General features: G+C 43.9%; 1 protein-coding gene across 1 annotated transcript; it reads right to left on the reverse strand.

Annotated features, from left to right (window-relative positions):
- VIL1 (villin 1) lies at nt 1–26,796 on the reverse strand. The gene is made up of 19 exons (XM_056807872.1): nt 26,714–26,796; nt 25,624–25,698; nt 24,300–24,496; nt 23,303–23,411; nt 22,688–22,798; nt 21,302–21,504; nt 19,186–19,264; nt 18,493–18,591; nt 16,818–16,971; nt 16,130–16,230; nt 15,810–15,947; nt 15,073–15,231; nt 12,350–12,529; nt 11,196–11,341; nt 8,787–8,931; nt 7,556–7,744; nt 6,543–6,611; nt 5,296–5,436; nt 1–1,214 (listed from the first exon to the last, which is right to left on the reverse strand). Exons 1-19 carry the CDS (start codon nt 26,786–26,788, stop codon nt 1,101–1,103), a joined length of 2,484 nt encoding a protein of 827 aa, XP_056663850.1. The 5' UTR covers nt 26,789–26,796; the 3' UTR covers nt 1–1,100.
- Between the last annotated feature and the right edge of the window lie 1,063 nt (nt 26,797–27,859).

The raw sequence follows: 27,859 nt of genomic DNA on the forward strand, positions 1-27,859 counted from the left end.
TTTTTTTTTTGTGAAATTAAAGCCTCTTTATTAACCCTCTATTGGTTTGACTTTTATTTCTGGAAAGGACAACATTCTGTTAGACGCTTAAAAAACAGTTGGCACATCTGTGGAGACAACATTTTTTAGTTTTCTGGAGAGGTTTCCTATAATGTGTTTCTTAGAAGAAAAGGGGCAAAGTAACTGTCATTTTGGTCACCACTGAGCTTCAACTTAATTCAACAAATATTTTAAAGTTCTGCTTTGTGCCAGGTGCTGTGGTGGGCACTGGGGATAAAGAGAGAAAAAATAGTTCCTACTCTTAGCTTACATTTTTAGTTTTATGGGTGCCAGATTATTGAAAAGTTGATAGTTTAAGCTCCTTGCTAGTACAGGGTCAATTTCTTCCTGTTTTACTTTACTCAATTGAAATATTATTAGAGAAGAAATGATATTTAAAATTTTATGACTTTCATAAGGTTCTGGATTCCAGATGGTGGTCCAAATTTGGAGAAAAATGCTGTGGTCCTTCTACCCCAAAGCCCAGAATAGCATCATCATACATTCCTTACATTTAGAGAAAAATAGTGTAGGTTGTATAGCAGAGGGGCTAAGTTCATTTTCATTCAAGTTCATTGAGACTGGGTTAAAAAGGTGTTTGCCCCAAAAGAGCACATCAAGAATGTATTAGATCCAGCCATTGAGGAAAGAAAAATTAAAGTGAAAATTATAAATCTGGAAAATGCTCAACCCACCTACTGTTGAGATCAGACAAGCTATGATTTTGAGACCCTATGGGGAACCCTCCTTAAAATTTAAGTGTTGTCTGGAGTGGCCACTTTTATTTTCTATAACAAGATAATTAAAAGCAGTGGTAGGGTAGGTCAATCTAACTACTGCCAGGTCTTCCCTCTGTAGAGCTCAGAAATGAGACCACCATTTCCCTGAGGCAGATCCTTTTGGAAGGAAGTGGTTGGTAGGTAACTGAAGAGAGGAGACATTACTCTCTCCCTTTCAGTACTCTAAAAGTAATTTCACTTTATTTGGCATAGTAAGGATAGGAAATGAAACTTGGCAAAGCCACCTTGAGGAAGACAGGAACTTTGCAGATACCCTTTTCTTCAAAACAGCCCTTTCTCCTTCTTCAGACTCTGTTGTTTCCATCTTGGCAATGCAGAGAAGGCAGCTGGACTCATCCCAAAGACCCGAGTGAAATCTTCCCCAGACAAATGTTCCTGAGGGTAAAGAGGGGCAGCGGGTAAAGCAAGAGACCAGATCACATGGGCAGCAAGCAAGGCAGAAGGGCAAAGTTCTCAAGTGGCCAGTATTTGTCCCAGGAGCACGTTTTATTGTGATGAATCATGGAGTAGAAGTCAAATGGAAAGCAAAATCTGGCGGGGCAATAAGCCATAAAAATGGGGACTGTATCTATACCTCGGCTAAATTACAGCTTGATTAAATGGCAAGATCCCTGGAGTTGAGAAGACTGTTCACTTCAAATCCTATTTCTATTACCTGTGTGCAAGTCAACTCAACCTCAATATCTTTCTCTGTCAAATGAGGGAGTTGGACTAGACGTTGGGAGTTCAAAACTTTTTTTAAACTATACACATTCAGAGGAAGAACTGTGGAAATAGAAACAGAAGAAAAACAACTGCTTGAATTCATGGGTTGAGGGGATATGGCCGGGGATGTAGACTCTAAATGAACATCCTAGTGTAAACAACAACATGGAAATAGGTTCTGATCAAGGACACATGTAATATCCAATGAAATTGCACGTCAGCTCGGGGAGGGGTGTGGGAAGGGGAGGGAGGGAAATAATGTAATTCTTGTAACCAAGGAATAATGTTCTAAATTGACTAAATAAATTAATTTTTTAAAAAAGATCCAACACAAAAACCTTTTCTTTTTTTGTGGCAGTCTGAAACCAGAGGACTCCCCGGCCCCTCAGAATGTTACCTATGTTCATAATCAAAAGAAATGCCAACATTTCAGCCAAAAGTTAGTGGAAATAAATTTTCCCCCAGTTACTCCCCTTGAAATTTATGCAGAGCCCTGGGGATAGTGAGTTTTGGTAGATGACATCAAAGATCTCTTCTAGCTTTAATTTTTCATAGTTCTTTTCTGATTGGCTCACAGTTAAAGGTCAAGCCAGGCTAGTGAAGAGCTTGCATCAACCTACCTTGGGACTTTGATTTACAAGAGCAGAAGGCTTTGGTCCTGGAGTCTCCACACAAAAAAAAATTAGGGAGTCAAACCCATTTCTGAGTAGGGGTTTCAAACAAATTGACGCAGAAAAGAGGGAGTATGGGAACCTAGGTCAGGAGATTACAATTATAGTTTCGTTCAATTTGATACAGCAATTAGGAGAGGAGTAGTAAGCACACAAATTTCCAAGGCAGAGTGGGCAATAAAGGAGATAATAGGAATAAAGGATGAAGTTAACCACACTGAAGTCTACTTTACAGGAAGAATTTGTGCAGAGTAACAGGGCTCAGGAGGTCCAAGCTAAAAATAAATTTTGAAGGAACTCAAAAAATACATCAACTTGGCATTTGAAGGTGATATAAGCCAAAGTTTAGAATCTGAAGGAACCAATGATTATCTTGTTCAACTTCATTTTGCTGGTGAAGTAACACACCCAAAGACTTTAAAGTGACTTGCCTGGGATCCCACCCAATTAGTGAGTAGTAGACCCAGGCTTCTAAAATGGGTCTTCTGACCTTAAATCCAATGCCCTTTTTGCTACACACACTGGTCCTAAATAATCAACTTGGTCAAAGTAGCTTTGGTATGGTCTCAACTCCCATCCTGCTAGAGAAGAAAGACTGTTGGTAATTTTGCACTACGTGTTTTAAAGCTACTGAAAAAGCAGAGTCAATATGTGACCCGCCATGGTTGTCCTTTCAGCCCCCAGGGACCACCATCACAAAATCTCCTGGGTGCCAATGCAGGGAAATTTCTGCAACCCGCAATTGTGGTCTTCTGGGAGGTGGGGGAGGCTAGCGGGAAGAATAAAAGTCCTATCACCTGCCTATCTACTGAGGGTTCCCCTGTTGGTGCAGACTCCTGATTTAATGTTTCACAGATGTCTCTACTTTCCGAGGTCCATCTCTAGAACACAAGCGTGGCTCACCCTGAGCGCACCTTTCAAAAAGTTTCTTGTACTCTGAGCCCTCCATCAGATAGGAGGTCTGATAATCCACCACACTGATCATTGCTTATCTATCACTCCCTCTTTGACCCCTCATTCATTCGCATACAGGCACAAGTGTGAACATAAGTCACACCCTCCTATGTTCTCCTACCTCAGCACCTTTCTGAAATTGTGAATTAGTCATTCTTCTGAAACAGTGGCCATGTGAAAGGTAATTCTTTATTCTCTATTTTGAGTTAACACTAACTTAAGTACCCCTACTTAGTACCTCACCAGACACTATCACTTGCTAAAGTGGTTAACAACTTAATCAGTCAGGAAATTGTGAATCCTTTTGATAAGAGTTTATACTTCCAGAGGTTGAGAAGTGGATCCCGCAAGACACCCTGGGCAGTGCTAGACAATTTGAAAGCTGTGATTGGCCCCTGTGAAGAGGGGAAGGGACAAGAAGCCACTATAAAAACCCTGAATTTCTGAGGCTAGAGGGCAGCTTCAGGAGTTGTCCTCAAAAAGGTCATTGAACTGCCTTTTGGAGGGTGAGTGAATAGCTGGCTTTCCTTTCCTGACTTCTGGAGAGAGATTAATTCTGGTGGAGGGTTACAAGTTGTGCTGAGCTATTTTGAGCACCAGAGCAATATTTAGTGTGATAGGCTAAATATCTTCTCTACCTTCTTTTTGTATTCCTCAACTTTCACTCTCTCTACCTGTTTTGTAAATAAAAACTATTGAAAGTCATTTTGACTTGAGCTATCAGCAATAATATTATTTATAATTTTCATCAAACCCTTAATTTTAATCCCTTACAGCCATAAGGGAATTCAAAACAAAAGAGGGTGGAAAACCACCTTCTTTCCCCTTTTTCAGATCTCCACCAAGAATGTACAAAACTCCCACTAAGTATTAAGAATATTCTGCTGGGTGGCTAAGTGAATAGAGTGCCAGACCTGGATTTGGGAAGATGGCTCCTAGATTTGGCTCCTAGATGTGTGATCCTGGGAAAGTCATTTAGCCCCATTTGCCTACCACTTGCCCTTCTGATTTAAGAGTAGTTACTAATACAGAAAGTAGGAGTGGTTTTTTAAGCTATACTACTGAAAGGGACCAAATACATTACTCCTACTGTTTTCCATTTCTCCTAGTTCCAATCAATGTCTCTGCTTTAAAAATGAATAGTATATTCCTACTTCCATTTAAGCATATGTGGTTCATCTCGAAATTTCAGCACAAAATGTAGCATGAGGGAAAAAGCACAAATCTCCTCAGGTCCCAACTTGACCGTAATAATAGATTTGTGTTCTTAGGCAAGTCACCCCTTCTGGATGTCAACTTTTCCCTCTGTAAAAATGAATACTAAAGGGGGCAACTAGGCAGTTTAGTGGATAGAGAGCCAGACCTTAGAGACCAGAGCTCCTGGGCTCAAATCTGGCCTCAGACACTTCCTAGCTGTGTGACCCTGGGCAAGTCACTTAAGCCCAATTGCCCAGCCCTTACCACCCTTCTGCCCTGGAAGCAATACACAATATTGATTTTAAGATAGATGGTAAGGGTTTAAAAAAAAAGAATTCTAACTTGCCCTGCCTACTTTATAGGGTTGTTGTGAGGACCAAATTAGAGTCTATTTGAAAAATGCTTAAAAAAAAAAAAGAACTATACATATGTGCTAATTGTTATATATCAGACATACTTGCCCAGCAGCAGAATAGATGGATGGATAGATGGATGAATGGATGGGTAGATAGATACAGAGAGGAATTTATATAGAGATAGATGATAGATGGATGGATGGATGGATGGATGGATGGATGGATGGATGGATGGACGGACAAAGAGATGGATAGATGGATGGATGGATGAGTAGATAGATACAGAGAGGAATTTATATAGAGATAGATGATAGATGGATGGATGGATGGATGGATGGATGGATGGATGGATAGATGGACAGACGGATGGACGAACACACAGATGGAGAGATGGATGGATGGATGATAGATAATAGAATAATCTCTCCTTGTGGGATTTGGAGCTAGAAGGGACTATAGAGATGATCTAATAACAATAGCATTTATACAGCACTTTAAGGTTTGCAAAACACTACATGTGTTATTTGATTCCCCAACACAAATAACACCCTCCTGCCCCCTTCCCCACCTCACCTCCTTTCTACTAGGATCCACACCCTCAGGTAGTTCTTCTGCAGATTTGTTCATAAGCATGTCCAGTGGGAAAGTAGGCAGAGGTCCAGGACTAAGATTAGTGTTAGCGTTGAACACATCTGGTTTAGGATTAGTTATCTCCTATGGGGGAAGAAAAGGAAATAGCTGTGTACCCCAACTTGGTCATGGTTGAGACTTAATCCAACATCAATTTAAAAGGCTGCTTCTTCCAGAAAGCATTCCCTGATTCATTTTCCTCCCTCTGGTTTTCCAAAACGATAATTCACTTGTTCAGACACTAGGTCTTCCCAGCCCAGTAGTTGTAACATTTCCTTCTTGTTTAGCAACCTACTTTCCCCACGACACCCACAAAGGTCAGAAATTTTAAATTTCTGTATCCTATCAAATTTGTGTTTTTCTAAACCCTCTTTGACCTACTCATACAAGTGCAGCCTTTCCTGGGTATTCCTGGGCTATACAGAGCTCTGAGTTATTATAATTAGTACCACCTATTTCTCTTTTTAATTCTCATCTGGACATATTTCTGTCGATTGTCAATTGTCATCTCACTTATTAAAGCTGTGAGCTCCTTGAGCAAAGGGACTATGGCAAGGCTTTTATCACAATCCTCAGGCACCTGGCACGAAGCAAATAAACATTTATTATCTGGTTATTTGAAGGAGTTGGCTTGTTATTTAGAAATGAGAAAACTAGAATGTAAATAAGGGTTTGAAAAGAGCTGAGCAGTTCTCCATCTCTACTGAGGAAAAAATATGAAGACATAAGGCTAATGGAAAGACCCTGCAGCAAGAGAAATGAAGATTAGGTACTAGTTAACATTTCCTGAGAGGAAATGATTGGATATGCAAGAATCCAAAAGCAGGACACTGTGATAGCTGCTTTTCCAGAGGTCCACTTTGAGCCCTCTTTTTAGACTGATGAGAACCTTGCCCAGTGGTAGGGTCCTGGACAAGATAACCCTCTAGAGGAATTGCCCAGCTTGAATAGACATAGGTTTGCCCATAGCAGTCGGTTCCAATGAATCCCCTACAAGAGTTTTCCCTCTTTAAATTACCTTCGATTTATTGCCTTTGTGCCCACTGCCTTTTCCAGAATATACTTTATTATTTATTTTTGTTATGTTTATGGTATTTATATATGTATAAATGTGTTATCCATTCTATTACTAAATTGTTAAATTAAATTAGAATATTATTTTTAAATGATGAAGTGAATTCCATACTCACAGCTGTGATCTGGCTCAAGTGGCTGTTGTTTCCCAGTTCTGCCTTCATGTCCTCATAAGATACCATGTTCTAGGCAGTGATGAGACAACAGATTAGGGAATAGGAAGGGGCAGACAAGGTAATGAGGAAGGAGGATCATTTCCTCTAATGGGTACAAGTCTGGTTCCTACTCTAGCCAGAGGGTAGAAGAAAAGCAAGGTTTCCCAGGAGTCAGGAAGGGAGAGGGTGAGATGGAGAAGAGAGATGCTCTCCGACAGTCTTGGACTCCATTCTCACAAACCGTGTGTCTAGAGCAGAGAGGGATGAGGGACATGATGGGCGGTTCTGAAGACTGACTGGACAGGATGCAGAGGATGACCCGGACATTTTCCCCTTATTCCTGCTCAAAGAGTCCAATTATATAGGCAGGGATGGGGAAGAATAGGGTCATAAATCCCCCCCCAGCTTGGCATCGTTTTATGCCCGTGGCCCCAGGAGAACTGGACAAAATGAGCGAGCGGGGCTGGAGCCAAGGGGTCAGGGCAGATTTTGAAGGGAAGCAACATGGGAAGGGTGATGGGCAATTACACAACACTAGGTATGTTGTGGTTCAGATTTGTAGATAGACTGAGCCAATCAATTAATAATAAGGATGATTCATTTCTATAGGGCTGTAAGGCTTACAAACCACTTTGCCTACATTAACTCCCTGAGGTGTGCAGTGAAAGTATTATTCCCACTTTATGGATGAGGAAACTGAGCCCCAGGGATTGGCCCTTGGTTACCTAGCTAATAATTGCCAGAGGCCAAGTTCAGATTCCAAGGGTTGATTCCAAGTCCAATATCTTTCCAGTAAGTTTATTAAATGGTATTTTAAGGAGTTAGTCTGGATTAAAACCACAAGCAGTAAAAATCATGGATGATACGTCTATGAATGCAGGAGCATTAAATGGACTTAGAATTCTAGGGATGAGATCCCTGCCCTTGAGAGGTGTTTTTGATGCCAAGAGCCATAAGGAGGGTTAGATACTCACATCCCATTTGAAAGGATCCCAAGCCATGAACCACCCAGTGAAGATGGGAGGCTCATGTCCTTGCTTCACCACCACAATGGGTGTCTCCAGATCTCGCCCACTGGGGTGTGTCTTCAGGTATTCCTGCACCATCACCGCTGCAGCATTTTTCTCTGCCTCGTTGGCATACATCCCAATCCAGAAGAAAACCTGTGCAGAATTCCAGATCTTTTTTTAACTTTGCCCTCAGGCCCAGCTTAAACCCACCCCTCAACTCCACAGCTTCTCCCATCTCTTAGCTCCTCACAGTTGTTACAAGGGAATCACTTTAAAAGACTGATATATATATTAATTTAAGGTCGCCAAGGAATTCAGCTATGTAATTCCTAAATGAAAACTCAAGTCAGCAGTCAACCTTTTATAGAGTTTAATTACAAACAGGAGGAACCTCTCCTTCCAAGCAGAATCCATGGGTGCAGCCAGTGCCTCTTAGGGTGGCCACTAAAAATGAAAAGAAACTAGACTTCCAACCAGAATGGATAATGGGGCAACTGCTGCCAAAGAGGCCAACAAAGGGTTACAATTGTGGTCATTTATGAAGGTTATAAAATACTTTGCATGTATTATCTCTTTACTCCTCACAATTAATGCTGGTAGTTATTATCATTGCCCCTATTTTACAGATGAAGAAATTGAGACTCACTTAGGTTAGATGACTTGTCCATGGTCTCGTGTATAAGATTAGAGAGTCAGGACTCGCCCTACTCCGAATCAAGTGTTTTTTCTACTGAACAGCAAAGCTTTAAGTTAAAGAACTAGAGTTCTGAGAGATGTTAAGAGAATAAGAAGCATAAATGAGGGGGGCAGACAAGGGAGTACCCATAGTTGAACTCACAATTATTTGGCAACATAGAGTCAATAGAGTTCAGCATCCAGAATGATTAGTTAAAATAGGAAGGTGCTAGATGGAGCAAGTTCTGAAGACATTTTTTTGAACTCATTTTGCCTACAAAAAATTCCTACAGAATTATAGTTATAGGATTGGGATCTGGAAGGGATCTGTGAGACCATCTGGTCCAACTCTCTCATTTTAAGACCCAGAAAGAATTGACTTACCAGATCACAAGGAATAAGTAGCAAAGGTGAGATTTGAATCTCAGGCTCTTGAGCACTAGCCAGGGCTTTTAAGATTGGAGTGGGTGATGTAAAGCACCAAGCCCTCAGACTTGAATGGGAAGGTGATCCATCCTACCTGGTCCCAGACATCTAGGAGAAACACATCATCTTCTTCCAGATCATCTTGATTAAAATCTGGAATTTCTGTAGCCAGGAAGCGACCTGTCTGATTGGAGCACTCAAAGAGTCGTGGCACAATGGAAAGATTTTCCTCCTGGAGTCTGTAGGGCATGAGAGAATGAAATTAGTTTTACAAAATTAGAAAGGGACACCAAGACCCAGAATAGCCTCTCTCTGGCTCCCAAAGTCTTAGGGGATAGATATAGAGAGAAAGAATATCTCCCTTATTATAAAGAACCTTCAAGGGGCAGTTAAGTAACATCAGATAGAAGTCAGGAGGATCTGAGTTCAGATTTGGTCTCAGCCATTTCTAAGATGTGTGACCCTGGGCAATTTACTTAATCCCTATTGCCTAGCTCTGGCCACCTTTCTGTTTTAGGATTGATACTAAGACAAGGTAAGGGTTTAAAAAATAAAAATGAGGAACCTTCCAGAGAAAGGATTCCATATTTCTTGCCCAGCTATAGCCACCATATCTTCCATCTCATATTTCACTCTCCTCACTATTAGGAAGTTCTTGATGCTTCCTTTCTTACCACTGCAATTGCAGCCCATTCCTTCTTGCCCTTTGCCTACCAAAACTGGAGAATTGTGGGGTCACTCACTACTTCTCAGTAAAACAATTCTTCAGGGATTCCAATCTAATAAGACTCAGACTTTCTATCATTTCACAAACCACCTGCTCTCCAGGCTAACTCTAAACCCTTTAACTTCCCAAGACCCAAGTAGGGGAGCAAGAGTTGGGCATCTCTTCTTACCCTCAGAGAAGAGAGTCCATGACTTACTAGTCAGATGCTGATGTAGGCACTTCTCCAAAGTGCTGAGGCACCTGGCCAATGCCCTGCCCTTTCTGAAGCTCATTTTAGCTTATCTAATCTCCTAAAGGACTTGAACTCTGCACTTCCTTTGCCAAGGAGATTGTGACACCTCCTTCTGCCTCGCCCCAAGAGGACTGTCAGGCTGGTTGATATTTGCAAGAAATGGGTCAAAGACTGGAAGCCAATTCTGGCTTCTCCAAGCACTCTGAATGTTGCTGTTCATCTTTCAGCTTTTGAAAGAGGACTAATGACATCATGATGAGTGGTGTCTTGAATTGTATGTGAATTGGACTTAAGTGAAGCAGACTTGCTCAAAGTCATCAGCTTCACTTTCTCTTCCAGAGTCATCCAAGCCCAGTGGTAAGACAAAAGTCATGGATGACTGGAGGTGGTCCAGGATGCACTGGATGACTTTGGTGTCTTTGATATCTGATCAAGCTTTGAGCACTCCATAGCACCTACTTCAGCTGCCTTCAAGAAGGCAAGTTGTTCTCATCTGCCCATTTTACCAAGGAAAGTCTTCGCATGCCTGAGGTAGACATCCCCCTGACTCACTGATGGATTGGAGAAACCTGTTGGTTACCCTCAACCTGGTTTAGCCCATCCACCATGACAATTTCCTGAGGTTAGGACAGCTAGTCATGCTACATGGCTTCTTGGAGCTACAAGTGAGAGATGGGAAAAAGGTGGACACCAAAGAGGGGGGAGCAAACCTGAAAAGGGTTTAGTGAGCCTTCACACCAGAGGTGCTACTCCTCCCATAATAGCATTTTATAATTGTTTTATAGTTGGGGAAGGGAATAAATATAAATAGATTATACATATAAATATATAAAATAGTTTTATAATTGGGGAAGGGAAGAGTCTCCCAAGTAGAGGACAAATCTACAAATGAAACCTCTTTCCCTACCTATGATAGCATCCTCAGTAGAAAGAATATTAGGGTCCGTATAAAAAGCTGGAAAGAGACTACAGGTTCCAAATCGGTCAAAAAGAAAGCCTGAGGTAGTAGGAAAATCGTTCAATTTAGCCTCAGGAAGACCTAGATTCAGATCCTGATTTTTACACTAGCTGTGTGGCCCTGGGAAAGTAATTCAACCTTTGTGAGCTTCTTGAATTTACAGATGGAAGGGTCTAGTAGAGGTCACCTAGTCCAACCCCATCATTTCACAGACAGGGAAAAGGCCGAGATAAATTAGATAACTTGCCCAAGGTGACACAGGCAGTGTTAAAGCTAGGATTTGGATGTGGGTCCTTCCACCCTGTAAGAAATGAGTTATATTGGGCTAGATGATTTCTCTGGTGCTTTGATCTCTAGATCCTGTAAGAGCTCTAGAGTCTGTCATTGTCCAAGCCATTCTTGACCTCTTCCTAGACATAAGATGTGTCTACCTTATCATCGACAAGGCCATTTTGGACCTCTAGATCCCATTAGACTTCTCTACCCTGTCATTGACAAAGCTATTCCTGTGATAGCTAACTTACCAGAAAGGGCTATTTTTTTTTTTATAAGAAAGGATTCATGAGGAAGGAGTGAGTCCAGTTACCTCTTGTTGTTAGCATAGGGTGCCTTTCCGCCCAGGGCAATCCAAAAGTTTGCTGGTTCTTGCCCTTCCACCACCACCAACTTCTCCGTTCGAGAGATGATATCCGACACCGACTTCGCCATCTCCCGCTCGTCCCCACTACAGCCCTACATAGAGAGGAAGCTCAAGGCGCTGCAGAGAGGATGCTATCTCTAGTTTCCCCTGTAACACCTTCCCCCAATCTACTAGGACTCCCCTGTTTAGAACTGGCCTCCCCCTGCTCTTGGACAAGGTCTCAGGCAGAAGAGCCCCCCATCCCTAGGAATAGACAGGGTTAATGAGGAGGAAGCAGGACGCAGAATTTGTCACCTCCCTGGCCTGAGGATCACTATCAGGCTCCTCATAGACATCTCACAAGGGCTACTACTCTTCTGAGGGCTGGGGAAGTGAGGGATGGAGACTAGCCAAAGCTTCGGGGGATCGGGAGGCCTTCTGGGGAGGAAACGTAAGGACAGGCATGGAGACACAGAAATCAGAGACAGAGAACAGAAAGCGTCAAAGATGCAGAGCTGAATGTGAGAATCTAAAGCTAAGGAGAGAGACAGCTAAGTAGGCAGGCAGGCAGGGTCAAAAGAAGAGAAGGGAAGGGAGGGAAAGATGTCACCCAGAGATGTGGGAAGGGCAGAAGGTGAGAGAGACAGAGACAGAGAGAGGGAGACAGAGACAGAGAGACAGAGACAGAGAGAGAGACAGAGACAGAGATAGAGACAGAGACAGAGAGAGACAGAGAGAGGCAGAGACAGAGAGAGACAGAGACAGAGAGAGAGAGAGAGAGAGAGAGAGAGAGAGAGAGAGAGAGAGAGAGACAGAGACAGAGAGAGAGACAGAGAGAGACAGAGACAGAGACAGAGAGACAGACAGAGAGAGAGACACAGAGAGAGAGAGACAGAGAGAGAGACAGAGACAGAGAGAGACAGAGACAGAGAGACAGACAGACAGAGAGACAGAGAGAGAGAGAGAGAGAGAGAGAGAGAGAGAGACACAGAGACAGAGAGACAGACAGACAGAGAGACAGAGAGAGAGAGAGAGAGAGAGAGAGAGAGAGAGAGAGAGAGAGAGAGAGAGAACAGACCCAGCTCTCCCTCGTCTCCTGCCCACAGTGGCCGGACACTGACCTTGCCATACCACAGGTAGCAACAAGATTGTGTCTTAAGGATGAAGACATCATTAGAGTTGAGTGAACTGGCCCTGGCAGGGACCTCAAAGGCTTTCGTGTTCTTATCGTTTGTTCCTTGAACTTGGAACAACCTGGTAGAGGGCACAGGCTCGTTGTTTCCTGCCCGGGAGGTGCCCCCCTGTGAGGGAGAAGAAGAGAGAGGGAAAGGTGTCACCCATGGGTGTCCCATGGGGGAGGAAGTCTGATGGTTTCTTCTCCCTTACTTCCTACTCCAGAGATGCCATCCAAGGTGGGAGGGGAAGGGGCTGCGCTCTTGATCTTTTCCAGGCGACCTGAGCTATTCGCCTCTGTGCCTGTGCCTCAACCTCTCCAGTGAGGAGCCCAGCCAATACTGAAGCTGCCCATCCCCTCCATCGGGGATTTTGGATTGTGTGCCACCAGGAAAGAAAAAGGATTGGCTCTCCATCAATGTTAGTAAAGATATTTGTATGAACTGCTGCGTTGAAATCAAAGTCGGGGGGCAGCCGGGTTTCTACAAAATTTCAATTTCTACAAAATTTTGGTCTAAAGATATCAAAGGGTGGGCATCTGGGTGGCTCAGTGGTTTGAGAGCCAGACCTAGAGATGGGAGGTCCTAGATTTAAATCTGGCCTCAGACACTTCCCAGCTGTGTGACCCTGGGCAAGTCACTTAACCCCCATTGCCTAGCCCTGACCACTCTTCTGCCTTGGAGCCAATACATAATATTGATTCCAAGACAGAAGGTAAGGGTTTCAGTGGAATTGCTCATTGGCTACAGGAGGGAAAGAACACAAATCATGGAACCATGGAAAAATATTCTAAATGAATTAATTAAATACAAATTTTCAAATAAAAAAAGAAGGCAAGGGTTTTTTAAAAAATAAAGAGATCAAGAGCAACTGAACCTCTATTTGAGTGCCCCCCCAAACCCTAAACAACCATTCCTAACAGCTCCCCGGGCACCAGTAATCTCCGGGGCATCCAAGGCTCCAGATCCCAGAATCATTTCTTCTTTTTCCTTTGATTGAACCTCCTACCCCTTACTGTTCACCATGGCCTCTTGGTTCCTCCCTGAAAACGCCCTTCCTTTCTTTTCCCATCACTTCTTCTTCAGGACCTCGTGGATTCAGGCCAAGACCACTCCCAAACTAGTCTCCCCGGGCTCCAGTTAGTCTCTCCCTAGTTCGAGCATTTATGAAGCACGTATTATGTCCCAGGCACTCTGCTAAGCCCTGACTGTCCCTGGGGTCAGGGATCTAACATGGACTAATCATGAGTCTCCCTGGTTGTTTTCCACAGCAAACTCTTAAGGCTGGCCTTCGAGGCCCTCCGTGACTTTCTCTTGCCTTATATTTCCAGACAACATCCATTGACGACAGCCCAGATCTCTGCTCCACCTGAACCAGTCTCTTCCCTTTTCCCTGAGTCAGCCATGTTTATTGCTCATTTCCCGCTCTGTCCCTTGCTTCCTGCTAGGGCTCCAGCATGGAATGATCTTCCTACATCTCTCAGCCTAATCGAATGACCCTCGTCCTTCCTCCTTGGAGCCTTCCCTGATGATTTCAGGCCTCGCTCGAGGGTCACTCCTCTGCATTCATCATAAATTGTCTCATGTTTTTAGTTAACGTTTTAGGCGTGTTTCTTATCTTTAAATTATACTTGGGGCAGCTTAGTTGCCAGGCCTAGAGATGGAAGGTCCTGGGTCTAAATCTGGCTTCAGATACTGCCTAGCTGTGTGACCCTGAGCAAGTCACTTACCCCCAACTGCCTAGTCCTTACTGCTCTTCTGCCTTGGAATGATACATAGTATTGATTCTAAGTCAGAAAGCGAAGTTTTTTTAAATAAATAAATTGTATTAGACCTTAAGGGCAGGGACTGTGTCTTCCTCACCTTGCATGTAAATAGGTACTCCACTAATGTGTGTTGGATGAATGGATTTCCCCAGTTATATCTCAGTATATCCCAAGAGCGCATTTCTCCCCACAGCAACTAGCCCAGTGCATGGCACATAGGGTTATACAATCATGTGCATGTTCTATCTTCCTTATTGATTTTAAGTCTCTCAAGCATGAGAAATTTGTCAATTTTTCGTCTTCGTATCCCCAACACCTACTTAGTAGGTATTTAGTAATCCTTCTTGGGATGGATGAATAGCAAGCAACTAATATGTGTCCACTACGTGAATCAAATGGTTCTCTGGTAAGTTTAAGTTCATGAGAAGAATCTTAGGCATGTCTACACAAGGGATTTCCCTTTCCAATATGGGGCCTCGAGAGGGAAGGGAGACAGAAGTCAGGCTAAAGATGCCAGCACCATTTTTCTATTTCTTATCCACTTCCCCAAAAGGCAAAGAACAAGTCAGGAATGGAACATCAAAAGGTCCCCAGATGAGAAATGATGCTGAGAGATGCTGGTTCAATATGGCGCTGCCATTGGCTACAAACTGCTCCTCTCCCTCACCACCATCATCTCTCTTGGTTCAATTCAACAAGTATTTGTTAAGATGTACTATATGCAAGCCCCTGAGCCAGGTGCTGGGGATGGCAAAACCAACTAGCCTCAGCCTTGAAGAAGCTGGCATTTTAGCCCTTCAAGCGTATCTCCCTTCCTCTTCCAGGGAGCTCCCCGTCTCTTGGGTAGTTATCCTTCTTCTCCAGTCATCCCCCTCTGACAGAGGTGCTGAGAACATTCTCCTTCACCTGGTAGACCACCATGCGTCCTTTGAAGATGGCCATGAAATGAGGCGGTTCCTTGCCCATTGGCACCCGAATCTGGACAGGCTCATCATTGTACTTCTGGTCCAAGGTGACTGCTTGATATGCTGAGGCTGTAATCTCATCCTGAGTAGCAGAGCGGCCCTGCAGGATTTAGGGGAGGAGGTGGATGGAGAGAAAAGTGGCAAGATAGCCCCACTGACCCACTCACCCAGAAGCCCCTCCAAGAGGATAAAAGCAGTGGAAATCAAATTTCATCCCAGATTCCCATGCCCTGAATATTGCTCCCTCTTCCCATTTCACCTCATCTAAAACATAGACAAGGCAAAGGAAGGCAAAGGAAGAAGAGGGTTTAGGGGGCATCTAGATGGCTCAGTGGATTTCGAGCCAGACCTAGAGATTCAAATCAGACATTTTCTAGCTGTGTCACCCTGGGCAAGTCACTTAACCCTCATTGCTAACCCAAAGTTCTGCTTTGAAACCAGTACGTGGCATTGATTCTAAGATGGAAGGTAAGGGTTTAAAAAAGAAGAGGGCTTAGACAAGGAAGGGGAGGAAGGAACAGGTACAGGGAGAACAAGAAGAATTAATTAATCAGCAAACCTTATTATTTATTAAGTACAGACTGTATGCTATGCATAAAGTGGTTTGGGGCAAGAGATAGGGAGCATAAAGCAGGAACTGAAAGAGGAAGAGAGCCAGGGGGTGGAGAAGCTTCTGACCTGCCATATGTAGATTATGTAGTTCTTCTTCTCATTGATTAAGTAGGTGTAGAGCAGCAGGTAACAATCCCCACCATAAAAGTGTCCCAGCCACCGGGATTCGACGGGCACCAGCTCCAGGTTCTCAATCCTCCACACCTGGAAGGACGTGTTGGAAGGGTGGGAGGAAAGGGAGGCTCTGGTCAAGAGTGCTGCTTCCAGAGAAGATGTATGCTAGCTAGCCAAGAGGTCATAGGCACAAACTCTGCCTTCCCCCACCCACCAGGAGGACATCCTTTCCCCTCCCTATGGCCCAATCCCAGCATGCCCCTCTACTGTACCTCAACCTCCCCGCTTCCATCATCCACCATATTCTGCTTTGCAGCCATCTCAGGCCTGACATGCAAGGATTCTGCGTCAAACTTCACCTGTTCCACTTTGGCTAGGGTGCAAGGGAGAAAGAAAGAGAGACTTGGAGGGGAGCCAGCCCTGATTCCTCAGCTACCTCCCTGCCCTCTGAGGTCCTCTTGCTCCCAGAATCCATACCACACTTTAAATTTAATGAGGTTCTGGTTTTTTTTTTTGTCTTCTGTGTGAGTTAGTCTTGAATCTTGGACCCTTCCAAGGACTTCTAGGACCAAGTCTCATATCTTCTACTTTGTTTCCTATCATAGGAATGGCAGTTAGGTTCACTAGAAGGAGCATTAGCATAAGGGTCAAAAGATCTGAGTTCAAAAGCTATCCCTGATGTTTACTAATTGTATATGTGACCTTGAATGAATCATTTAACCTCCTTGGTCCTCAGTTTCCTCATCTGTAGAATGAGGACTTGGGCTCAGGTCCCTCCTATGCAAAATGAATGACTAAATGGTCCCTTCTAGCTTTAATATTCTGTGGTTCTATATAATTCTATGAGAATAGGGCAGAGGCATGTGGGAAAGAAATTTGGATGGGCAAAGCCCAAGTCAGCTCTTATATCCCAGCTCTGGTAGTCAGAGCACCTTTCCCAGGGTGTTACTGGCCCCTCACCCACAGAGCCCACAGTGTGGGTTTTGCCAAGGCCAGAGGTTCGGTTGGGGATTATCCACTTCTGGAAAAGTTGTTGGAAGACAGCCGACTCGGCACCATCATTCTGTATCTCCACCTGAGTGCTGGGTGGGTATTTTTTGGCCTTGATGAATTCCTACAGAGATATGGTTATGGAGAAGGAGAATATGTCAGGGGAGGAAGCATTGATCCCCAAGATTAGATCTTCACCGAACCTTCTCTCGCCTAAGAAGAGTTGAGATCAGGAACTGGCTTCCTTCTCTTTCCCTCCCTCCTCTCTGGTCCTAGTAGGCTTTTGTTTTAATCAATCAATCAAATGTTATTAAGGTAGCATTTGTTCTAGATGCTGGAGATACAAAGAGAAAAATGATACAGTTCCTGCCCTGAAAGAGCTCACATTTCTATCAGTGAAAACAAAAGGTAAAAATATATACGTATATTAAAAAAAATTGGAAAGTGACCACCAGTAGCGGGAAAAGGGGAAGATCCAAAAAGCCTCTCGTGGGAAATAGCCCTTGAGCTGAGCTTTGAAGAAGAAGCTAGAGATCATTTTAAGATGAGATAATCTGTAGGGAGTGCATTCCAGGTAGGGCATAAATGAAGGAAGGAGATGTGTGAGCCACAGACTGATTGAACGTTGGAGTGTTTCAAGAGGAGTAATACACCCGAAAAGACAGGTGGGAGCCAGGTTGTCTCAGGACTGCTTTCATTCGTAGAGCTTTCAAGAGCCTGCCTAGCCACCTTTGGGGGAATATGATAGAGAAGATTCCTCTACAAGGATGGGTTGGAATAATTGATTTCTAAAGTTTCCTCCAACACTGAGAGCCTATGAGGAGCTCCTAAATCCCAAGATGGCCTTAGAAATGACCAATCTTGATAGAAATGGGGAGAGGACTCACTTGTACAAAAATACTTATGGCAGCTCTTTTTGTAGTGGCAAGAAAATGGAAACTGAGGTGATGTCCATCAGTTGGAGAGTGGATGAACCAATTGTGGTACACATTGGTGATGGAATACTATTGTGCTATAGGAAATGATAAGCAAGATGATTTCAGAAAAGTCTGAAAAGCTCTGCAGGAACTGATACAGAGTGAAATAAGCAGAACTGGGAGAACATTGTACCCAATAACAGCAGTATTGTACAATGATTATCTGTGAAAACTTGGCTATTCTCAGTGATCTGGGGCAATGTGGAAAGACTTATGACAGGAAATGCTTATCCACCTTCAGAGAAGAAACTGTTGAAGTCTTCTTTCACATAAACACACATCTGTGTATTTATGGTTTCATTTTGGGATTTGGGTTATGTATGACTTTATTCTTACAGCAATGACCAATATAGAAGTGTGTTTTTCATTACAATAAAAATAAAATTAAAAAAAGAAATGACTGATCTTTGGAATCCATGGGATCCTTTTGATTTTTCCAGAATATTTGCCCAAAGTTAGAAGCCTGTGATATGTTATAGAACCTGGTCTTCCCATAGCTTTCAATTGTCTAGATTTTTCCTTTCCCTCTTTGTCTTTTCCTCCTCCCCTTTCTGGTTCTCCTCTTCACTCTTATTTGCCTCCTACTTATTCTCCATTTCTTTCTGTCCTCTTTCTTCTCCCCCAATCCATTTCACTTTGCTCCAGAATTCCTTGCCCCAACTCCTTACCAGAGCTTGATTCATGGCTCCTTTCCTCTCCTCAGAATTTGCATCCTTTCCCTTCCACACATAGATCTTCAGACCTCCTTGGTCTAGAATATAACAGTCCTGGGAGAGGAAAGAGCGAGGAGGAAGGGAGAAACAAGGAATAGAAAAAAGAATTACAAGTGAAATTCTCATGGCCTTGATGTTTGTGGGCAAGGAACTTCGTGGGCACAATGCAAGATACCCAAGGAGTTACTGGTTTTCCTCCCTCTAGGGCAGTGATGGTGAACTTTTTAGAGACCAAGTGCCAAACTGCAACCCTCATGACTCATGTGAGCCCCCCAATCCTTACCCCAGATGGGGGAGGGAGGAAGTGCTCCCACTGGACTACTGGGCAGAGGTGGGGGGGGGTAATGTGAGAATGTCCTCAGCCATGCATGGAGAGGGGGAAGGAGCAGCCCCCTCTGGCATGCAAGACATAGCTTCACCAACACAGTTTTGGGCATCATCCCCAAGTCCAACTCAAGAATGTGGAAACCTCCCTTTCCCATGAAGATAAAGTTAAGGGTTGAGGTTCAGCCTTGGAAGGGAAAGGGAGAAGAATAGGAGAGCCAGGGAGGAGCACAGGGGGGTTTAGTAGAGTGGAAGGGATCTGAGCACTGGAAGAATCAAAGGGTCCTCTCTATTCTCTTGTCCATCTCCCTGAGCCCATCTTACCTCGTGGTTCAGTAGATCCTGAGTGAGAGGATGAGTGGCCACTTCTCTTACCACCAGTTTGCCCTCTGCATCAGAAACACTGAAGGGGATGAAGGAGGAAGAAGAAATTGAATAAGAAATTGACATGGGAAGTCAGATGGGAGCTGGTCAACCTCCCAGTCTACTCAGTCCCAGAATCCCAACTTGTACCATCTCTTCCTGGGACCGCTATGTCTGCCCACACTATGAGGCACCTTTCTTTCCCGTGGATGCTGGGGGCCATCAGACCACAACGCCTTGACAGAGGCACGCGTGGTAGCTGGGGAGACCACAGAGTGGTCCTTGGAGAGATGTGACTGCCCACCCAGTCCCCCTTTACATGACCTCTTTCATCAATGCCCTTTACCTATGAATTGACATGATTATTATTCCCCCTAGTCTCAAAAGAAATAATGCAATAAATGGCTTGCCCAGGGTTACATGGTTAATTAAGTGTCTAGGATCAGATTTGAACTCAGGTCTATTTTACTCCAGCCCAGCACTCTATCCACAATGATTACAACATAAACTGAAAGAACAGCAATAAAAGAATGGAATCAGTGCTGGAAATGATAACTACCAGGGTTAGCCCCAAAGAAGAGAGGAAAGGGCAAAAGAGCCCCTCTCCCTTCTTTCTTTGCAAAAAAAGGGGATTGATTGTGGCTGGTCGGACTTTTTTGACATACTTGTCGATAATATAAGCTGTTTCTCTCCCTCCTTTTTTATTCTTTGTTATAAGTAGAGGACAGGAGGAACAGACACATTGTAAAATGTATGTAATACCAGAACAAGAGCTCTCCATAAAAGCTTTTCTTTCTTTTTTTTTTTAACTAAATGAGGAGCCCAGGATTGCACTGATGGTTGTGTCTTCCTTGTCGCTCCTCCAGGTTGACCTCATGGTGAGGCCAGACTCAGATGCTTGATGGGATGGGAACAGGGTGAAACTAAGCCATAAATCTTATGCTGACATATCTGGCTATATTAAAAGCACTATAGGTAGCGTAATGGATAGAGCACCAGGCCTGGGTTCAAATCCAACCTCAGACACTTCCTAGCTGGGTGACTCTGGGCAAGTCATTGAACCCCAATTGCCTAGCCCTTGCTCATTTGTTTTAGAATTGATTCTAAGACAGAAGATACGAAAAAAGAAAAGAAAAGCCAGAAACTAAGGATTTCTTTTCTTCCTAAATTTTACTATCTGCTACCCAGGAGCACTGTACTGAGGCTCATTCTATCTTTCTCTACTGCAGTCACTTTGGTATTAGGGTGTGCATTCCCTTCTTTCGATCTCAGTTGCCAGATGGTACAGTAGACAGATTGCTGGTCCTGGAATTAACGGAAGACCTAAGTTCAAATCCAGCCTCTGGTACTTGCTAGATGTATGACCCTGGGCAAATCACTTAACCTTTATTGGCCTCAGTTTCCTCAACTGTAAAATGGGGATAATAGCACTTACACCTCAAGGTTGTCCTGAAAACCGGCTGAGATATTTGTGAAGCACTTAGTGCCTGACACGAAAGTAAATGCTTGTTTCCTTCTTTCCTTCCTTCCCCATACAAGGTCAGATGTTTCAAAAGGCCTTTATCAGTTATCAAGGCAAAAGGGCTAAAATGCAGGAAATCTAGAAGAGCACAGAGCTGTCCAGTTACAGAACACAGAAGTGTTCTCTTAGAGTACAGTTTTCTGTATTGGAAAGAATAAGACCTGCCTGGGTTTGAATTGTAACCTCACTATTTAGATGTGTGACCTCAGCCCAGTCATCTTCATCTCTGTAGATCTGCTGCCTTATCTGTAAAATGAGACCGTCCTGAGAGATGACCTCTAAGGCGCTGTCCAGCCAAGAGGCTCGAGTGCTTTTATTTATTTATTTTTACACCCTCGCTCGCCTTCCATCCTACTATAATTGTAAAACAGAAGCGTGGCAAGGGCTAGAGAATTGGGGTTAAGTGACTTACCCAGGGTCACACACAGTTTCTTTTCCTTGGCTGGGACTCTGGCATCCCCCATCCCCTTGAGCTCTGCACACTTGATGAGGTCTCTCTGTGGCTCTTCTTCCCCCCTTCCCCCTCCCCATTGCCTCACCCACACAGACACTTACTGGTAAAGTTTCAGGGCAGCCTTGAGAGCAGGTTCTACCACATTGTCAGGGATGGCTGCCTTCAGTTCTTTTCTCTGGCCAAGTATATGCTTCATCACTTCCATTAACTCAGGCGAGTCGGCTTCGTGATCGCCATCCACCACTCCCACATAGGCCCGGCCACCCCGTTCCTGGTCCCGGATCTCCTTGGCCAGGTTCATCCCCTGCAAGGCAACGGCAAGGGGGAGGATGCCCGGAGAGAACTCCCATCCCTGGCGTCAGGACAAGGGTAGACGAGCTTCCCAGAAGGCAATGGGGAGCCATCTCTAGGGAAAAGAATGTGCTGTCTTTCTTGGGTGATGCTGACGATGACCTGAGACCTCAGCTCGCTAAGGACCTGGGGCTAGCAGGCTTCATCAGACCACCTGTGTGCCTAGCACAGGACCCTGTTCCTAAATTTGTCATTTGGACTCTTTTTCCTTTATTAGTCACTGATATTTACACATCACAAAGAGCCTGGGGGCAGCCGTGACTCAGTGGATGGACAGTCAGGCCTAGAGACTGGAGGTTCTAAATTCAAATCCAGCCTCAGACACATAATATTGATTCTAAGATGGAAGATAAGGGTTTAGACATAGAAAATAAATCAACAAGGAATAGCTTAGCCCAGGAGAGGAGGAAGTGGAGGAGGAATAATACATCAGGGCAGAGAAGCAAAGAACAGGAGAGAGGTTTGGGAGCCCTGGATGGTCTCAGGGAGATGGAAGCCAGCTGAATCTCAGGTTGACGCCTTGGGGGTGAAGGAGGGTGGGGCAAAACAAGCCTGAGCTACGTGGATATAATGGCTCATAACTGAAAGCTCCAAGAGGAGAGGAACGTGACTTACCTGAAAATGGCATCTCTCTACGACTTCATAAATGCTTATTAAACAAATGATAATCTCTGCTCATCCTCCATCCCCAACACCACACACATACAGATATCCTTTGCTCCCTTTTGGAAATAGAAACTGGGGGGGGGCAGGGTGTGGAGGCAATAAGGAAGCCAGGAGTGCCCAGGAGTGGGCTCAGCATTGGAGTGGACCCCCAGGGTTGGAGGAAAAGACGGGGAGGCCCATTGGTCTGTCAAAGACATGGTCATGAGGTAGGTGGGGAAATTGAGGTCACGTGGACCAAGAATGACCATTAGGATTTTCATAGGATTATTTTGTCTAATTGGGACCTTAGAGATCATCTAGTCAAAATCCTTCATTTCACAGCCAAGGAAACTGAGGTCTGGGAAAAAGGAAATGATTTGTCCCAAATCACAAACATGAGTATATTACAGAAGCAAGACTTGAAGTCAAGTCCTTGGACTCCAAATCCAGGACTCTTCGTACTGTGGCACCCTGCCTCCTGGGATCTTTACCTTGATTCTCTCCATTCGGTTGCTCTCAGGGCCATTCCACTGTATGATGAGCTTGCCCAAGTCCAAAATGAAAACATCCCCTCGGTTGAAACTCTTCCATGACATTTCCACCTATGGAGTTGGTGAGGAAGGAAAGTAGTTCCAACTTGGTCTCCATCTTTGCATTTTTCCTGTCTTCTCTTGGCCCTTAGCTACCTTACTCAGATTCTCTAGCATTGGGGAAATCCCAGTCATCATCTGGAATCCCAAACGTCCATGGATTATATTTCCCTGATACAAAAGGGGGAAATCAAGGCCGAGGGAGGGACAAGTGTTGGTCTATACCCTGGTCCATATCCCTTCCCCTAGCCATATCTGAGCCTCTTTGGGGGAGAGGGAAGGGTGAGACTCCTATGTCTTCTCTGAGAAATTGTGACCCTTTACTCCAACTCTTTTCCTTAGAGCTAAATGTCTACCTAGTTCTCTGTGCTTCCTTGGTCATTCCCATCTCAAAGACATGCATGGAGGCATCTGTAAGGAAGCCTTCTATGATTGATGATGAATCAGCGAAATCTACAAGATCCCATCAACAGGAAGCCATGACCCAAACCCCATCACTCTGGCCCTCCCATTTACCTCTCCAGCCACCACATTCCTCTTGCCCTTGACATGTAGCAGACGTTGAATATCATATGAGTTGGTTTTCACTTGTTTCATTCCAGATGCCACCCCCCCTTTCCGGATCCTAGAGAGGAGTCAGAATCAGATTGATGAGAACTACACACATATTAAATATAGAAATATCTAACTATGCACCCTCAGATTGATTTAGGGAGCCACTTCAACTATCATTGGTTTGGGATGATATAGAGGATCATGAATCATAGATTTCAAACTGAAAGGAAACTTAGAAATCATCCAGTCTCATTTTACAAATAGGGAAACTGAGGCCAGGAAGGCTAAGTAATTTGATCATAGTTACACAACTAGTCAGGACTAGAATACAAGTCCTGACTCTCAGTCTGGTGGTCTTCTTAATGAACCACCAGGAATTTACAGTGATTTGTTATAGGAATGGGGCAGGGACCAGAAAAAGAGAAGCCAGGATGGTAACAATGGGGTCCAGGTTGAGCAAGGAAAAAAGGAATGAAGCTTTCCCTCCATTACCTCTTCTAGTATGCCTCAGTTCTCCAAACTATCCAACCTAGGGCAATTCCTGATCATAACTGCAGTCTTTCTGAGGGCAAGGGCCAAGCCTTATCTCAGTTATACATCTTACTAGCAGAGTTTGCTCATAGTAGATGTTTAGTAAATGCTTATTAAGTGAGTGAAAGATTACTACTTTTACTCCAATCCCCCCAACTCACATGGTTCACTGCCTCTAGGGAGATTGGAGGAGAGTAGGAAGAAGGTGTGAGGGGATCCCTGAATAGGGAGCTAAGGGATCAAGACTTGAAGGAAAGGAAGGAGGCAGGAGGAATCACTGGGTCTTGAAAGCGGCCAGGAGCTCTAGTAGGAAGATTGAGGCCATTAGGATCAGAGGAGACAAAGGTGAAGACAGTCTCTTGAGATGTAGTCTCTGCCTGCACTGGGAGGGGAAGTATTTGGGAGATGGAGGGAAAGATGAACATACACAAGTCCTTGCTTGAAGTAGGCCCTGAACGTATCACTCTCATAGCCTTGGACTTCTCTATGCTGGACAGCCCGGCCCTTAAGAAAGTCATCCATCTGGGTGGTGTAGATGGCAGCTGCACCCTGCTCATCTTGGGATGAATCCTTGCCCAACCAGTAATGAATGTCATAAGAGAGAGTATTCCCTGTCTTATGGATCTGCAAAGAAGAAAAGCATAGAAGATCAGGGAGAAAAGGGACTTTAGACATCAGTGATTTCAGCCACCCAATCCAAAAAAGGAAGTGACTTGTCCAAGGTCACATAGTGAATGACAAGGACAGGTAGCCAGGTCTTCTGTCTCCAATCTGGTGCTCTTCCCCCGATTCCACATTGTTGTGCTTTTAGTAGTCCACTTGAGGATGGCAGACAGATGCCTTCAGCCTTTCCTCCTCTACACCTCTACTCTGATTAATGCCTTGTTTCCTTGAAAATGCATCACTTTTCATTTTTCTCTCTCATCCTCTGAATTGCCACAGCTCTGTAGCAGGTAGCAATCTAGCACTTGGTTATGGATCATATAATCAGAGTTGTAAGAGTCCCTAGAGACCATCTGGACCAACCCTTAGTTAATGCCAGAGCTGAGGCTCACAGACAGGTATCCTACAGTTTTCTTGTGATGTTTTTCAATTGTTTCTAATGTGTAAATCTTAGTTTTTTAGCTAGATTGTAAGCTCCATTAGGGCAGTAATTAGGTCATTAATTCCTTTCTGTATTCTCTATAGCAGTGATGGTAAACCTTTAAGAGATGGAGTGCTGTGCCACAACCCACTCCCTTTCCCCACCAGCCTCCCCTTACCCCAGATAGGGGAGGGAGAAAGCATTTCCATTGGGCTGCTGGGCAGGGGGAAGGGATTGAGAAATGTCCTCAGGTGCATGGAAGAGAGGAGGGGAGAAACTCTGCTCCCAGCCCCTCTCTGGCTTTTTAGTAATGAATTCTAGGGGGCAATTGAAGGTATGCCCACAGAGAGGGTTCTGAGTGCCCTTTTTGGCATGCTTGCCATAGGTTTGCCATCACTGCCCTATAGTAACTACCATAGGATTGGTAGTAATAGTTAATTATTAGTAATTATTAATAGTAGTAATAATTAATAGTAAATGTTTATTAAATATTTGTTGACTTCCTCTTTCTCTCTCTCCACCTAGGGGTCCTGGAACTCCAAAGTTCAATCCAATTGATTCAGTAGAGCCTTGAACAAGTGCTACCAGAAAGGGGGCTGGCATATCCAGATGAACTTCCTTTTTTTGCCCATTCTTCAGATCTGGCACTCTCTCCCCAGGTACTCACAGCCAGGACAATGTAGCAGTCACCATCAAAGAAATTTCCATAGGTGTTGCTGGGGACAGGCACCATCTGCATGGCCTGTGGGGGGAGAGGGGAACAGAGAGTATACAAGAATGGTTTCCTTCTACCAATCTCAAAGTTAACTGGAGTGGGAGTGAGGTGATAAAAACAATGCCAGGGACTCTAGACTCCTCCATCCTGATCTATGCTCTGTGGGCTTGAGGAAGAAGAAGGGGGTGGGGAAACAGAAGACAGAAGAGAAAGATGAAAAAAGGGTAAAGAGAAAAAGACAAAAAAGTAGTAGAATAAATAGAAAAGGAAAAGAAAAGAAAACGAAGAAGGGGAGAAATCGGAAAAGGGAAAAGAATAAGCCTTCATAATGGCTGAAATGTGCCAGGCACTAAGCTAAGCACCTTACAAATATTATCTCGTCTGATCCTATTATTCTCCCCATTTTACAGAGAGAAAACTGAGGCAAACAGGGATTAAGTGATTTGATGAGGGTCACCCAACTAGTTAGTATCTGAGGCTCTATTCAAATTCATGACTTCCTGACTCCAGGTCCAATATTCTATCCACTATTCCACCAGCTGGCCCCCAAAGGAAAAAGAAGACAAAGAAGGAGAAAAGTTAGGAAGATTTGGGAAAAGCAAAGGGGGAGGAGGAATATAAATCAAAGAAACCAGAGGCAGAGACAGAGAAGGAGGAAGGAAAGTCAAGGATAAAGATGATAAGAAGGAAAAAATGGAGAAAGAAAAGAAATAAGAGGAAGAGGACAAAGAGAAAAGAAGGATAGAAAGAAGAGGAGGAAGGAGAATGGGGAGGAAGGATAAAAAGAAAGTCAGAAAAAGGAGGAAATGGAAAGGAATGAAGTGAGGAGATGAGAATAAGGAAAAGAAAAGAGGAGGAAGAAGAGTAAGGGCTAATAGTTAAAAGAGGAATCAAAAGAGGAAATGATGGAAAACCATTAGAAGAGTGAGCTTTTGGCACAAAAGAGTTGGGGAGAACTTGAAGGTACTCCCTCCCACCCCTGACCTGTCATGCTTAAGGGAGGAGACCCCTTTTCCCAGTCCTTCCCAGTCTGGTCACTTACCTCTATCCTCCATATCTGTACTCCAGGAGTGGTGATGTTTAGGGAATTTTTGACTTGGCCATTGAGCTTTGTCATTATGACTGAGCCTGGAAACAGATAAAATAGAGAAAAAGTCTTAGTAACCACTTTCTGAAGGATAACAGTCTCTTAAAGCCTCACAAAGAACCCTTTAGGACTCAGATACCCAAATAAGTCAAGGATGTCACCTTTTGATGGAGAGATGATTGACTGGAAGTGAAGAACAATGTATATGTTTTCAGATCTAGCCCACTGTATCCATCTCTTTTGCTTAACTATGCTTATTTGTCACAAGGGAGGATCTTTTCTTTTGTGGGGGTTAGAGTTATGAGGGAGTTAGTGATAAGGAAGAAAGAAAGAAAGAAAGAAAGAAAGAAAGAAAGAAAGAAAGAAAGAAAGAAAGAAAGAAAGAAAGAAAGAAAGAAAGAAAGAAAGAAAGAAAGAAAGAAAGAAAGGAAGGAAGGAAGGAAGGAAGGAAGGAAGGAAGGAAGGAAGGAAGGAAGGAAGGAAGGAAGGAAGGAAGGAAGGAAGGAAGGAAGGAAGGAAGGAAGGAAGGAAAAAAGAAAGATGATAGGGATGTAAAAAATAAGGTGCAGAGAGCCAGGACTAGAGGTGGGAGGTCCTGGGTTCAAATTTAACCTCAGATACTTCCTAACTGTGTGACCCTTGGCAAGTCACTTTAACCCTCATTGCCTAGCCCTTACCACTTGTCTGCCTTGGAACTAATACTTCGAATTGATTCTAAGACAGAAGGTAAGGGTTTCCCCCAAACGCACAATTATAATTTAAAAAAAAAATAAATTTAAAGAACAAAGTTATGAGACTCTGTGTTTGGACTTGAAAAGGGAGAGAGGTGAAAAGAAAGGAAGTAGCTGGTATTGGAGAAAGACCACTAGCCTGGGAATCAGAAGTCCTGGGTTCAAGGGCTGATTCTGCCACTGTGTGACCTTGGATAAATCATTAAACTATATGAACCTCCATTTACTAATAGGATCATAGAAATGAGAGGTGCAAGAGAATTTAGAGGGCAATAGGTCCAGTCTTTAAAAAAATTCTTTTTGTTCCAAATTCTCTCCTTCCCTTTAGCCCCTTCCCCACCATTAAGAAGACCAATGATACGATACCCAT

Source organism: Monodelphis domestica, chromosome 8 (assembly GCF_027887165.1).
Source record: "Monodelphis domestica isolate mMonDom1 chromosome 8, mMonDom1.pri, whole genome shotgun sequence".
NCBI classification, from domain to species: Eukaryota; Metazoa; Chordata; class Mammalia; order Didelphimorphia; family Didelphidae; genus Monodelphis; species Monodelphis domestica.

Coding starts and splice junctions, on each gene's coding strand:
- VIL1 (XM_056807872.1), bottom strand. CDS start 26,788: ATGACAAAGCTCAATGGCCAAGTCAAAAATTCCCTAAACATCACCACT. Junction 25,699..26,713: donor TACAGATATGGAGGATAGAG/GTAAGTGACCAG, acceptor CTCCCCCCACAG/GCCATGCAGATGGTGCCTGT. Junction 23,412..24,299: donor TACTTCAAGCAAGGACTTGT/GTATGTTCATCT, acceptor ACTCCTCTCTAG/GATCCGGAAAGGGGGGGTGG.